At 38.9% G+C, this 14,001-nt stretch overlaps 1 protein-coding gene across 1 annotated transcript in view; it reads left to right on the top strand.

Annotated features, from left to right (window-relative positions):
• LOC125463872 (dynein axonemal heavy chain 17-like) overlaps positions 1-14,001 on the top strand; it is a 364,283-nt gene that overhangs the window by 211,763 nt on the left and 138,519 nt on the right. Inside the window, exons 34-36 of the mRNA XM_059653668.1 lie at positions 978-1,069; positions 5,366-5,527; positions 8,759-8,923. Of these exons, the coding sequence (XP_059509651.1) occupies positions 978-1,069; positions 5,366-5,527; positions 8,759-8,923 (419 nt within the window). The remainder of the gene's footprint in view (positions 1-977; positions 1,070-5,365; positions 5,528-8,758; positions 8,924-14,001) is intronic.

Here is a 14,001-nt window from a genome sequence, read left to right as displayed (position 1 = left end):
GTGAACAATTTTGCCACGAGAGAACTCCAGACAGAATGAGAGCAATATGATAGGGATGTGGTGCATATATAATATGGTGAGCAATATAGGGTTGTGTGAGAAAATGCACTAGAGTGCAAGGAGAAAAACACTCCATGAAACTTGTCAAAATTAAAACAGACAATTTTTGGTAAAATTCAGCCTATAGTTTCACTTCAAATAGTTTATAGTCACTTGGAATTGTCAATTAAACTGTGAAGTGGCAGGCACCCTGCTTTAATCAGTTATGCAGTACCGGCTTTACAGCCATCAGGCTTATTTTCAAATCCCATTTTTAAATTAAATAATAATAATTACTATTAAGTAATAACGATCTCATAACCCTTGCAGTTTTTATAAAGACGAGCAGCTAGAGAAAGTAAAATAAATACTAATTTTCTCATTCCATAACATTTTATCAGTACACAGCTCTTAATTCCCCTTCTTTTCCTTTCTGACACAAATTTACTCATTCTTTAATAAAACAAAACAATGCAGATGCTGGAAATTTGAAATTAAGTAGAAAATGCTGTAGAAACTCAGTAGATTTAGAAATATCTATGGTGAGAGAAACAAAGTTAATATTAACTCACATTCCATGGAGGAGTCATATCAGACTTGAAACATTAAATCTTGTTCTCTCTCCACAGATGTTGCCAGACCTACTGAGTTTCACCAGCATTTTTTGTTCTTTTTTCCTTCTTCTCTACAATTCTTCACTAACACCTGGATTTTACAATCCTCTGCTGATCCATGGCATCATTTTGGATTTTCCTGTGCTGTACTGCTCTATGTTCCATCTGTGTTTAAAACCCTGATCACATTTCCCCCAAGCAATTAAGTTTAAGCTGAAGTTGTCACATTTGTCCAGTTAATTAGAAATGTTATCTTAGATTTTTAAATTGCAACATTAAGATGTTTCATATTCTGTTTTGCCAACTTATTTTTCTAATCAACAGCCTTGCATCAGAAAATTGCAGCATTTTATCTGCCAACTGCCATTAAATTCCATTACATATTCAACTTGAGAGATCTCTCTAACATATTTCAGGTACAGTATAATTTCTTTATCCAAGTATGTTGAATTTATAATTAAATGCAAGAGAACATTTTACAGTGACTTCCAAACAAACTAGCAATGAATTCAAAAAGCTTCCACTTTGGTTGTGAACAGTGACCTAGGTACTAACTGTATTTAAAGTTACAAGAAGTATTTATTTTCTAAACTTTTGTGCATTTTCACACTTAAGATCTGCTAGGAACTGAGCAAATTTGGTTTCATTTAGAATGGAATTTTTGAACCGTTTCCACGTAATCCAACAATCCTCAATTCCATTTTCCTGCTTTTTCACGTAAACTTTGATGCCCTTACAGATTAAAAAAATCTGTCAATCTCAGCCTTGAATATACTTAATGACCCAGCCTCAATGGCTCTCCATTCTCTCTATTCTCACTATCTTCTAAAAAAGACAGTCCTCCTCATCTCTTGTTTAAGTGTACAATGTCTTTAATTCTTTGAGGACGTGACAAAGTTGATTGATGAGGGAAAAGCGGTAGATGTCATATACATGGACTTCAGTAAGGCGTTTGATAAGGTTCCCCATTGGCAGGCTGATGGAGAAAGTGAAGTCACATGGGGTTCAGGGGGTGCTAGCTAGATGGATAAAAAACTGGCTAGGCAACAGGAGACAGAGAGTAGTAGTAGAAGGGAGTTTCTCAAATTGGAGACCTGTGAACAGTGCCGTTCCACAGGGATCTGTGCTGGGACCACTGTTGTTTGTGATATATGTAAATGATCTGGAGGAAGGTGTAGGTGGTCTGATCAGCAAGTTTGCTGATGACACTAAGATTGGTGGAGTAACTGATAGTGAAGGGGACTGTCAGAGATTACAGCAGAATATCATTAGATTGGAGAGTTGGGCAGATAAATGGCAGATGGAGTTCAATCCGGGCAAATGTGAGGTGATGCATTTTGAAAGATCAAATTCAAGGGTGAACTATACAGTAAATGGAAAAGTCTGAGGGAAAATTGATGAACAGAGAGATCTGGGTGTTCAGGTCCATTGTTCCCTGAAGGTAACAATGCAGGTCAATAGGGTGGTCAAAAAGGCATATGGCATGCTTTCCTTCATTGGGCGGGGTATTGAGTACAAGAGTTGGCAGGTCATGTTGCAGTTGTATAGAACTTTGGTTCAGCCACATTTGGAGTACTGTGTGCAGCTCTGGTCGCCACATTACCAAAAGGATGTGGATGCTTTGGAGAGGGCGCAGAGGAGGTTTACCAGGATGTTGCCTGGTATGGAGGGTGCTAGCTATGAAGAGATGTTGAGTAGATTAGAATTATTTTCATTAGAAAGACGGAGATCAGGGGGGACCTGATTGAGGTCTACAAAATCATGAGGGGTATAGACAGGGTGGATAGCAAAAAGCTTTTTCCCAGAGTGGGGGACTCAATTACTAGGGGTCATAAGTTCAAAGTGAGAGGAGGAAATTTTAAGGGAGATATGCGTGGAAAGTTCTTTGTACAGAGCGTGGTGGGTGCCTGGAATGCGTTGCCAGTGGAGGTGGTAGACGCAGACACGTTAGCGTCTTTTAAGATATATTTGGACAGGTACATGGATGGGCAGGGAGCAAATGGACACAGACTATTGGAAAATAGATGACAGGTTAGACAGAGGATCTTGATCGCCGCAGGCTTGGAGGGCCGAAGGGCCTGTTCCTGTGCTGTAGGTTTCTTTGTTCTTTGTTCTTTGTTCTTAACCTGAGATTATGCCCTCTTGTCCTAGACTTGCCATAAAGAGAATCGATTTTTCCACATCTATCCTGACAAGTCCCCTCAAAATTTTAAATAAAAACCAAAAGAACTGTGGATGCTGTAAATCAGGAACAAGAACAAAGTTGCTGGAAAAGCTCAACACGTCTGGCAGCATCTGTGGAGGAGAAAACAGAGTTAACGTTTCGGGTCACCGGACCCGAAACATTAACTCGTTTTCTCCTCACAGATGCTGCCAGACCTGTTGAGCTTTTCCAGCAACTTTACTTTTGCCCCTAAAAATCTTGAATATTTTAACAAGGTCACCTCTTCATTCTTCCAAATTCTAATGACTAAGGCAATTTACTTATCTTTTCTTTATAAGGCAGGCCTTGTATTAGCCTGGTGAACATTCTGTGGACTGCCTTCAATGCCAGTATATCTTCTCAGATAAAGGGCTAAATGCTGTTCATATTGTTCCAGCTGTGGTCTAAATAGTACCTTATTTGGTTGGCAATTCCTCCCTACTTTAATATCCGGCCCTTTTGAAATAAAGGCTAACACTCCGTTATCAACACACACTAACATTCTATTTGCTTTCCTTATTATTCATTTTCCCACCCTGTCATCAACTAAAGTCCATGAATGGCCAAAACATAAAGTCCTCATCCCATGAACTTGAACAGTGTGCGTCATTTGTCAGCTTAGAAGTGGTCCCTCTGTCAAAATTAATCACCACCTTTGGACCTTGGTGTGAGCAGATCCTCAGTTAATTTCACACCACCTGAGCCTGTAGAACCCCTCCCTACATATTCACCTTTTTTTCATGTTTTGTGGGATTTGCGTGTCACTGTCTGGCCAACATTTCTTGTCCATTTCTAGTTGCCCTTGAGAAAGTGGTAGTGAGCTGCCTTCTTAAACCGCTGCTTGTCGCCTAGGTCCTCTATGTTCCTGGAACTCAGGACTGATGGCCTTTGACAGCAGCCATGACTCAGCATTGGAAGTGTAAGAACTGCCAATTTCTGAATGGGTTGGTGCTGGTCCAAATTGCTGGTAGAGAAACCAAATGTGCCATCTGTTGGAAAAAAGGCAGGAACTGCTGACTTCTGGATTTAATTCATTAGCATGCACAAAACTATAATAGGACAGGTGGATCAGTTATTAATTCATGCTTAGATTTATCTCTAATCTTATATTCTGAGTTTGCTGCATTAATTGCCCATGCTGTTTGACACTGGTTGAACAAGGTGAGAGGGCAGCAATATCAGATGGTGTTGAGTAATTAACAGTCTGGAAAGACTTTAAATACTGAGATTTGACAACTGCATTTTCACACACTCATAGCTCTGCTCACAGGACTTTTCTTAGAATGCACCCCCTCTGCTTTGGACTGTTTGTACAGATTTGGGAGGCCATTTTTACAGCCTTGGATTTTCTTTTTACTTTGATTTGAACTTCCTAGCTATCAACTTTCTCAAAACATGATGCCATTGTGCAGTTCTTATCATTGCCCACTAGCCCTAAGCTTCCCAAGTAATAAGTGTGGCATCTTCAAGAACATAAGTGACCTCTTTGCACTCTCTGGCTACTCTGCATAACTGAAATTTCTCACCCTGGAACCATTCTTGTGCTCATTTTAATGTATTCGCTTCCTTCATAAAGTGTTGTATCAGGTACTTCAACTGAGGTCTAAAACTAGCATATTACACAGAGTCAGTTTAACATCCTTACTCTGGTACCCTATTCCCCTGTTAATAATAGCTGGAACACTGTATGTTTTCTGACCTTTAATGACTTATGCATATACGGACTCAGGTCTCTGCTCCTACACGTCCTTTAGAAGAGCATGCTTTGTTTTATAGTTTCTATCTATGTTCTTTGCAACAAAATGATTCAACTTGCACTTTTCTACATTGAACTTCATCTGCCATCTGCCTGCCCACTCCACTAACTTGCAAATGTCATTTTGGAGTTTTACATTGCCCTTGTCACAGTTTACAATGCCCACAAGTATTGGATTGTCCATAAACTTAGAAATTGCCTCCTGAACTCTGAGATCTAGATATTTTTCAACAAGATTGCAAGATGGTTGTAGTTTGGCTTAGATACTAGCAAGAAACATTTCTGCCTGTTCTGGCTCGCCAAGACAATTACTTGGTCAATTCCCAGTCTGCGTAAATACACAGATAATTGGCATCTTTGCAATAGCTTGGGGTTAGATCACCCATTTTACTAATTTTGCCTTCCCCCAGAACAGGTGACCGTATGAATGAGGAATTCCCCATTGTTTGCACTGGCTACCCAAAATTACGCTTTGGTTCAATAGCCTTCTGCTGCACTATCGACCTGAAGAATTGCAATGTAGATTTGCTTGCAGCCATCTTCATAAACATTGATTGAATCTGTTAAATCTTGGTACAGATTATTTTCCAGGGTGCTGTCTGTTAGACAATAGGTACTGTCAAGAATTACAACTAAATGAGCCTGCATATCTGCAACCTCATTGCTTTCATACAGTATAATCCTTTAAAATTCTAACAATACATTGGTGCTGTGACGGTATGCTTATATTCTTATTAAACTGTTTAATTGCAGGGTCTTCTCTTTGCAACAACAGAATGTGCAAAAACAGCTCAAGATTTAGTCCGGCTTCTGTTACATGAATCTTCCCGAGTCTACGGTGATAAATTCATTGATGAATATGACACAGAAAATTTTCCAAAACATCAGCATTTCATCTGTCAAAAGTTCTTCCAGGTAATTAGGAAGCATTATAAGAATTGCAAGATTATTATTTGATTTCATTGGTAATTAACAGAGTACAATGCAAACTGCTGCTGTTTTATTTTTTAATATTTGGAGGAAGCTTAATACCTGACTCCTGTTGTTTCTCTTTATATTACTTCTTAAGCGGCATCCTTGTCCATAATTCCAGTCCCTTGAATCAGAACAAAAAGACTTTACAACTCTTACCAAACCAACAGTGTACGAGCAATTATTAAAAGACAACAAATAGTATTGTGTTAATATAACCCTCAAAACAAAAATTTTGGTAACATTTTTCTTCATATCCTCAATTATTTCTCTTCCCTTGCACAATCAAAAATAATTTTCCTCTGAATCAAGGGTTCAAATTCCAATTCAGATACAGAACAGATCGGAACAGAATCCCTACAGTGTGGATAAAGGCCATTTAGTCCAATATGTCCACACTGAATCTCTGAAGAGTATCCCACCCAAATCCCCCCTTGCCCCTATCCCTGTAACCATGCATTTCCTAAGGCTAATCCACCTAACCTAAGCATCCCTGGACACTATGGGAAATTTAGCATGGCCAATCCACCTAACCTGCATATCTTTGGACTGTGGGAGGAAACTGGAGTACCTTGAATCTGAACTGAAAGTTCAGTGAAATGCTGATACTTTTATTTAAGTCTTTCATGAGATGGAGGTGGGGCGGGGGTGGGGTTACTGGCAAGGCCACCATTTGTTGCCCATCCTAAATACAATTCAGGAGGTGGTGATGAGCCATTCTTGTGAATTACTTCAATCCATCTGGTTTAGGTTCATTGACAGTGCTTTTTGGAAGCATTACGATCAAGTGAAGAGGGGGAGAGTTTTCCCGCTCTTCATTCGACTACTACAGGTTTTTCAAGGTAATGTGCTTACCAATTCATTGAAATGCTTACTGATTTAAGTACAGTGGCTGTAAACACCACAAAGTTCACTCATTGGTTTTCAAAAGAGTATACTATTGATTTATTGAATTGTTTCAGACTGGGCTCAAGAATTTTTTTTTAATTCCATGTCAAAATAATTTGAAGATGTTGATGAATGATTGATATCTTTGCTTCTGGAATTAACAACTGCTGGGTTGATTCTTAAATCACTGCCCATGGCATGTGAATGGTCAACAGGATCTGGATGTGAGTTTGCTCGCTGAGCTGGAAGGTTAGTTTTCAGACGTTTCGTCACCATTCTAGGTAACATCATCAGTGAGCCTCCGACGAAGCGCTGGTGTTACGTCCCGCTTTCTATTTATCTGGTTAGGTTTCCTTGGGTTGGTGATGTCATTTCCTGTTCTTTTTCTCAGGGGATGGTAGATTGGCTCCAAGTCAATCTACCATCCCCTGAGAAAAAGAACAGGAAATGACATCACCAACCCAAGGAAACCTAACCAGATAAATAGAAAGCGGGACGTAACACCAGCGCTTCGTCGGAGGCTCACTGATGATGTTACCTAGAATGGTGACGAAACGTCTGAAAACTAACCTTCCAGCTCAGCGAGCAAACTCACATCCAGAGCCTCAACCTGAGCTACAAATCTTCTCAAAACTCGCTAGGTCAACAGGATGGATAAATGATATATGTAAATATATGTATGTGTGTATAGAGAGAGGGACAGAGATAGAGAGACAGAAGGTGATAAAGATGGCTTATTCAGGTCTCTGCTTCCTCTGCATTTTCTCTTTTGACCTTAGGCCTGGAGAAAAGCAGTTAACTTAAAACATGAAAGAGGGTTAGTTAGCTCATCACATCAACTCTCACAAACTAACCTATTTCTCAAACATGGCCCTAGCAGGTCCGTGATTTACACATGCTTGGATTAGTACTCGAGCAGTTTCCTTCTCAGTTCATTATCCAAAGCAATTCCATTGAATAGCTTCTTCCACACTCAGTTGAATACACAAGTGATGGTCTGTGTGGGAAAGGAACTGAGATAATTCCTCTGTGATGAGTGTCTTTGATAGGCTTTTGTGAGGCAGTTTGACTCCATTTTTATTAGCTTTGGAATTTGTGGGATATATTTATGCAGTTTAGTTGTATTACATACTTCAAGTTCAGAATGCTTTAAATTACTGTAATGGCATTGTTTTTTCTGTTATATTATAACCAAGTGGATATTTTATGCAATGTGAATTGGTTTTGGATTTTATAATGATATCTGGCTTTTTATTACATTCACTTAACGCTATTTTCTCAATGTCTACACAATTTCATAACCTTCTCTTCAGAAGGCCACATTTGACTAAGTGTGGCATCGAGGAACCCCAGTAAAACTGGAGTCACTGGGAATCAGGGGAGAACATTCCACCGGTTGGAGTCATTCCTGTCACAAAGGATGCTGAGTGTAGTTGTTGGAAATCAGTCATTTCAGCTCTCAGCTGTCTCTGCAGGACATTTTCTTGGCTGCCTCCCAGGCCCAATCATCATTAGCTATTTTCCTCTATCCCAAAATCAAAAGTGGGGATGTTTGTGTTAATGTTCATCATTCATGACTCCTCAGATGCTGAAACAGCCCATATCTAACTCCAACAAGACTGGGACCCCATCCAGCTTTGGGCTGAGAGTGGCAAGTAACATTCACAGCACACTAGTGCCAGGATATGATGATTTCCAACAAAAGACAATCCAACTGTCATCCCATGACATTTAGTGGTGTAGCTATCAATGTATCCCCCACAATCAACATCCTAGGGGCTAACACTGACCAGAAATTGAACTGGACTAGCTATATCAATACAGTGGCTACAACAGCAGGTTAGAGTCTAGGGATTCTGCAGTGAGTAACTCACCTCCTGGCCCTCCAAAATCTACAAGGCACATAACATATCTGGCACAGAACAACACAGAATCAATGGGCAACAGATCCACAAACATTCACTCCTTCCTCCAACTACAAGATGCATTTCAGAAATTCTCAAATGCTCCAAACCCATTGCCACTACCAGTTAGAGAGACAGGGCATCAGATGCTTTGGAATTTGGTCAAAATCATGGAATCATTCTGTACTGGCATTATGGATCTACCTACAACAAATGGATTGTAGATAAACTTCAAAAATCTTCATCTTTTACAAACTATTGTTGATTTCAGTGTGGCAAAGTAAATAACTTTTCATGCTAGGGACTGATGAATTTTATTAATTTCAATCTATTTTCTTATTCTATTCAATTTAATACAGTAATTTAACTTTTATGTGGACAGGACATGGATGAATCTGCTCTTTTTGAAAAGCCCAATATTTTCTGCCATTTTTCTTCTGGTATTGGAGACCCAAAGTATTTACCTGTGAAGAATTGGGAATCTTTGAACAAAATATTAGTGGAAGCTCTGGACAGCTACAATGAAATCAATGCTGTTATGAACTTGGTAAATGTATTAAAATGAAAATGTTGAAGTGATAAATGAAATTATTTTGTGCAAAATAGTATAACTATACATGGCTTTAATATCCTGAAACTTCCAAACATAACTAAAAAGAGAAAGGAGGAGAAATAATCTAGTGGAAAACGATGAAATTTTGCCAATAATGGAAAATCTGCGAAAAAAAATTGATTCAGGAGGAACCATTGACTGACAATGAGCTAAGAATCTACCTCTACAGCGCAATGACAAACATAAGCCATATAAAATATAGGTGTTGTTCCTGATTCTGCATTATACATAGCTTTGATTTAACATTTTCTCTTAGTTTCTTTTTTACGGCTGTTAATGCCAGGATTCTCTCTCTTTTATAAATGGTAATTCTTGATTTCAGCAATATCTTGAATTGTAATGCTTAGCAATCAACATTGTTATGGTAGTCGTAGAGAATGTATTTTTAATCTTAATTTTAAAAGCCCTAATTTTTACAGTTACTTTTTTTAATTTTAAACCAACTTTTCAGGCTCACTTCCAGCTCAGATGGGACATAAACCCAGCTGGCTCCAGAGAAGGAATGTTACCAATACACATCAAGACCCTGTTAGATATTTTTCTGATTAATCTGTTCAGAGATGTTATGACACACCTCTGGAGTAGGTGGGTCTTAAACTCAGGCGTTATTGCACTCAAAACACTGTGGACAGTTCTGATTACCCTAGTACAGAAAGGATACTGCAATTATGGAAAACTCACTGAAATAAACAAGTATGATTAAGAGACGATATGATAAGATTGTGTAAATGGACCATGTTGTCATTGCAAGAGAAAAAGTTGACAGTGATAGGCTTTCTGCTTTGAAAAACATAAAGGCATTTGAAACCATAAACAATGAAATAGCTCTTTTAAATTGCCCAGAACATTAGAATCAGAGAACATGGCTTGTGTCTGATTCACAAATAATCTTCAGGAACAATTTTAGTGAGAGAGTGGTCAATTTAAAGAGTAGTCTTTGAGCAATTAATTGATAGAAGTAATTAGAATCATTCAATAAAACACAAATTAAATGTATTTCTTTTCGTAAAAACAATTTTGGCATTTAATATATTCATAATTTGAGACAGAGTGTAGAATTTGAATGGCTCCTCCAGTGGTTTTGCAGGTGGGAACAATCTGCAAAAGTCCCAGTTTGCCTTCCCATTCACTGCCCTGAATTGGTCTAAACCTGACATAATGCAGGACAGTCATAGGACAGGCTCAACGTCTTGTCCCAGTTGAGGCTCTGAAAATTCCTATTGATTTTGATGCTGACAGAAAGAGGAGAGGGACTGGAGGGGCAGGGTGTTTGGAGGGATAAACAGAAATCCATTGGTTATATTTCTTTCAGCTAGGGGAATGTTTGATGGATTCCCTTATCACTGTCTGCTTTTCTTGATGAGGAATTCCCCACAATTTTTGTCCCTACGGTGCTACTTTGTCCTTGCTGTCCTGACCAGGCCTTGCCCACTCCATAACACTGTCCCCATTCTGCGTTTTCAACTTTGACTCATGGGACTTGTTTTAGTATGAGAAATTAATTAGAGTTCTGGCAATGCTGAAACTACTGTGAGATGTGAATACTAAATTAGCAATAGGTACTGATCCTGCCAACTCTTAAAGTGATGGGGCTAAATCTTTGCATCTGTTCAATTCTGCCATTATTTTGTAAGTGGTACACATTTTGGAGGGTCACAGGATTTTGGATCCACTTTTCTCCAAGCTCCAAGCTCTCTCCTCACAATGGCATGATTCCAGTGAAATATATAAAATATTGAGAGTGCTTAACAGGGAACTTGCTGAAAAGCCACATCATTTATTGAAGAATCTATAACTAGGGGTCATAAAATCAAATACGATAGTCATTTTAGACATGAGGGTTGTGAATTCTTAGAGTTTTTAATCAATCAGTATTTTGGTATATCCAAGTCAAAGACTGTTACAACCAGATCCCAAATGTGTTCAAATTTTGTTATGACCAGACACCAGACAAGGTTTACTAAGTTATTAAGATTCTATAATGGAAAGCCTAAATTGTAAAGCTTCTGGATGAGGTGGGATGAATTGGCTCCCCTTCTTCATTCACCTGTCTGCTGAGTTGCTTGCAGCAATGTTAATATACAATGGACATCCTCACTCATGGATGCCTTTCTCCCAGGCTAAATGAATTTATGTTTTCAAAGAAATCAATTAACCAGCCTTTCGTGAATTATAGAAGGGTTGGTTTATTAGTTACTAAACTCATGAATAAATAATAATAGAACTCACCTACACACAAAAACAATGAAAAACCAAAAGATACATGGATTCGTGTCTATGGGTCATTCATGAGGCATTGATAATGGATTGTTCAGAGGTGACCTGTCAATTTTGGGATTCTTGGTTTGGCGATTTTGACTTGTTTCCTTTTTATAGCAGCTGACTAGCAGCACCCAGATGGAAAAAGTTCTCCTCTTGTTCCTGCTTACTTTTGACTGGCTTGCTGATTAGCTGGCTTTTAGCACTCAGAAGATAGAAGGTTCTTTATCTTCAATTAAGGGTAATCAGTGGATCATTTGTCAACTGTGACTTTCACAGGATACTAGTGCTTGAACCCAACCTCAGCTAATGGCACGCATGAGCCTATCAGCTCACAAGTGTGGTCAAATAAGTTTAAACAAGCTTTTAACTCATATTCTTGCATATTCTTAAAAGGGGGAGATCCAAAACATGTCACTTGCTTGAACTCTTGTCTTCTTTCTCATCATGTTCCCAATCTGAGATAACTCCAAAGAGATAACAATTCATTTGCAGTGCATTTCTTCCTTTTAAGTCTATTCCTTTAAAGTTTCCTTGACACTTCATTAGCTGTAACATTACAGGGCCTGTCTCCAGACAGACACAGATTTATATCCATTGTCATTCTGGTTGTAATAGCCATATTTTAGTAAAACACAAGTTGGAACTAAAGTTTGATATGCCCATAGGTGACTTGTAGTTATCACAGAACTATTTAAGTGTTACAGCATAGAAGGAGGCTACTTGGCCCATCATCCTGCTCATTAAACATATCCTACTGCCAATCTCCTGTTTTTGCCCCGTATCCTTACACGTTATTTTAATCCAAATATTCAACCAATGGCCTCTTGAATCTCTGAATTGAACTGCTTCCACCTCACTGCCAGACAGTGCGCTCCTGACTCTAACTACTTGCTCAGTGAAAAAAGACTTTCCTCGTTTCACCTTTGCTTCTTTCACTGATCACTTTAAATCTGTGCCCTCTTATTTTCATTCTTTTAGGAGCAAGAACAGTTTCTCTCTACTCTCTCCTGATTTTGAAAATGTCCATCAGATTGCATAGCCTTCTTCTACCTAAGGATAACAATCCCAAATCTCAATCTATCCTTGTCACTGAAGTTTCTCATTCTTAGCTGTATTCCTTTAAACTGCTTCTGCGCTCTCTCCAGTGAGTGAATATCCTTCATATAACACAGCACCCAGAATTGTTCACAATGCCCTAGCTGAGGACTAACAAGTGTTTTACTTGGCATTATTTCCTTGCTCTTGTACTCTATGACACTGTTAAATACATGAGGATGTAAAAAGCTTTATAAACTGCTGTCTCCATGTGTCATGCTACCTTCAAATAGCTACATGTAAGCCTGGGATCCTCTGTTCCTGCACTCTCCTTAGAATTATACACCCCAATTTTATTTCTTTGTACAGTGTTCCTCTTACCAAAATGCTTTAGCTCACACTTCTCTGCATTGAAAGCCATTGCTACCTATCTACCACAGCTCCAATTTATCTGTGTCCTTTTGTAATTCTACACTGATATCATCACAGCTTATAATTTTTCCAAATTTTATATCGTCTACAAATTTTGAAATTGCCCTCAGCACGGCAAGGTCTAGATCATTAGTATATATCAGGCAAAGTAAGAATCCCAATAACAACTCTTGGGGAATTCCAATAACAAACCTTCCAACTTGAAAAAATTTCTATTGATCCAGACTCTGTGTCTCCTATCATTCAGCCCATTTGAATCCATGTTGCAACTGACCCTCTTATTTCAGAACCTGTAACTTTCTTTGTAAGTCTGTTGTGTGCCACTTTATCAGACACCTTCTGGTAAACCAGGTACACCACATCAACAGTGTTACCATCATTGAGTCTTTCTGTTATCTTATAGAATCATAGAATCCCTATAGTGTGGAAGCAAGCCATTTGGCCTATTGAGTCTATGAGCCTCCAAAGAGTACTGTCCAGACCAACCCACTATCCTATCCCTCTAAGCCTGCATTTTTCATGACTAATCCACCAAATCTACACATCCCAGGACACTATGGGCAATTTAGCATAGCCATTCCACCTACCCTGTACATCTTTGGGCTGTGGGAGGAAACTGGAGCACCCAGAGGAAAACCGCACAGACAGGTCATAGAGTACAAGAGCAAGGAAGTAATGCCAAATAAAACAGGTCCCTGACGTTATAAGACAGAAATTCTAACCACTGAGCCACTGTGCCTCATCAAAAAAACACATCAACCAGTTAAACATAACTCCCCAGTTAGAAATCGTTGCTGACTGTTCCTAATCAACCCATTCTTCCATGTAATGATTAATTCTATGCCAGTAATTGTCTCGAGAAGCTTCCACACCACTGAAGTTAAACTGACTGGTCTGTGATTGTTGGGCTTATCCTTACAAGCTTCTTAAAACAAAACAATAACTTTTGCAATTCTCCAGTCTTCTGGCAACTCTCCAGAGTTGAGGAAAGACTGAAAGAATATGGTCGATGGTCCTGTAATCTTCATCCTCATTTCCTTCAAAATCTTTGGGCATCTCATCCAGCTGCAGTGCTTTGTCAACTTCAACTACCATCAGTCTATCTAATACTTCTGCCCTAACAATTTTGAACCTTTCCAGTGACCGGGTTCCCTCTTTTTTCGCCATAGCCTATTTAGCATCTTTCTTTTTGGGAAAGACAAGAACAAGATATTTAGTTAACTCCTTAACAGTGTCCCCAGCCACTTGCTGTACATCCTATTTTTGGTCCCTAATCATTCCTA

The sequence above is a fragment of the Stegostoma tigrinum genome, chromosome 22 (assembly GCF_030684315.1).
Source record: "Stegostoma tigrinum isolate sSteTig4 chromosome 22, sSteTig4.hap1, whole genome shotgun sequence".
Lineage (NCBI taxonomy): Eukaryota > Metazoa > Chordata > Chondrichthyes > Orectolobiformes > Stegostomatidae > Stegostoma > Stegostoma tigrinum.
This window is presented reverse-complemented; position numbering and strand designations above follow the sequence as displayed.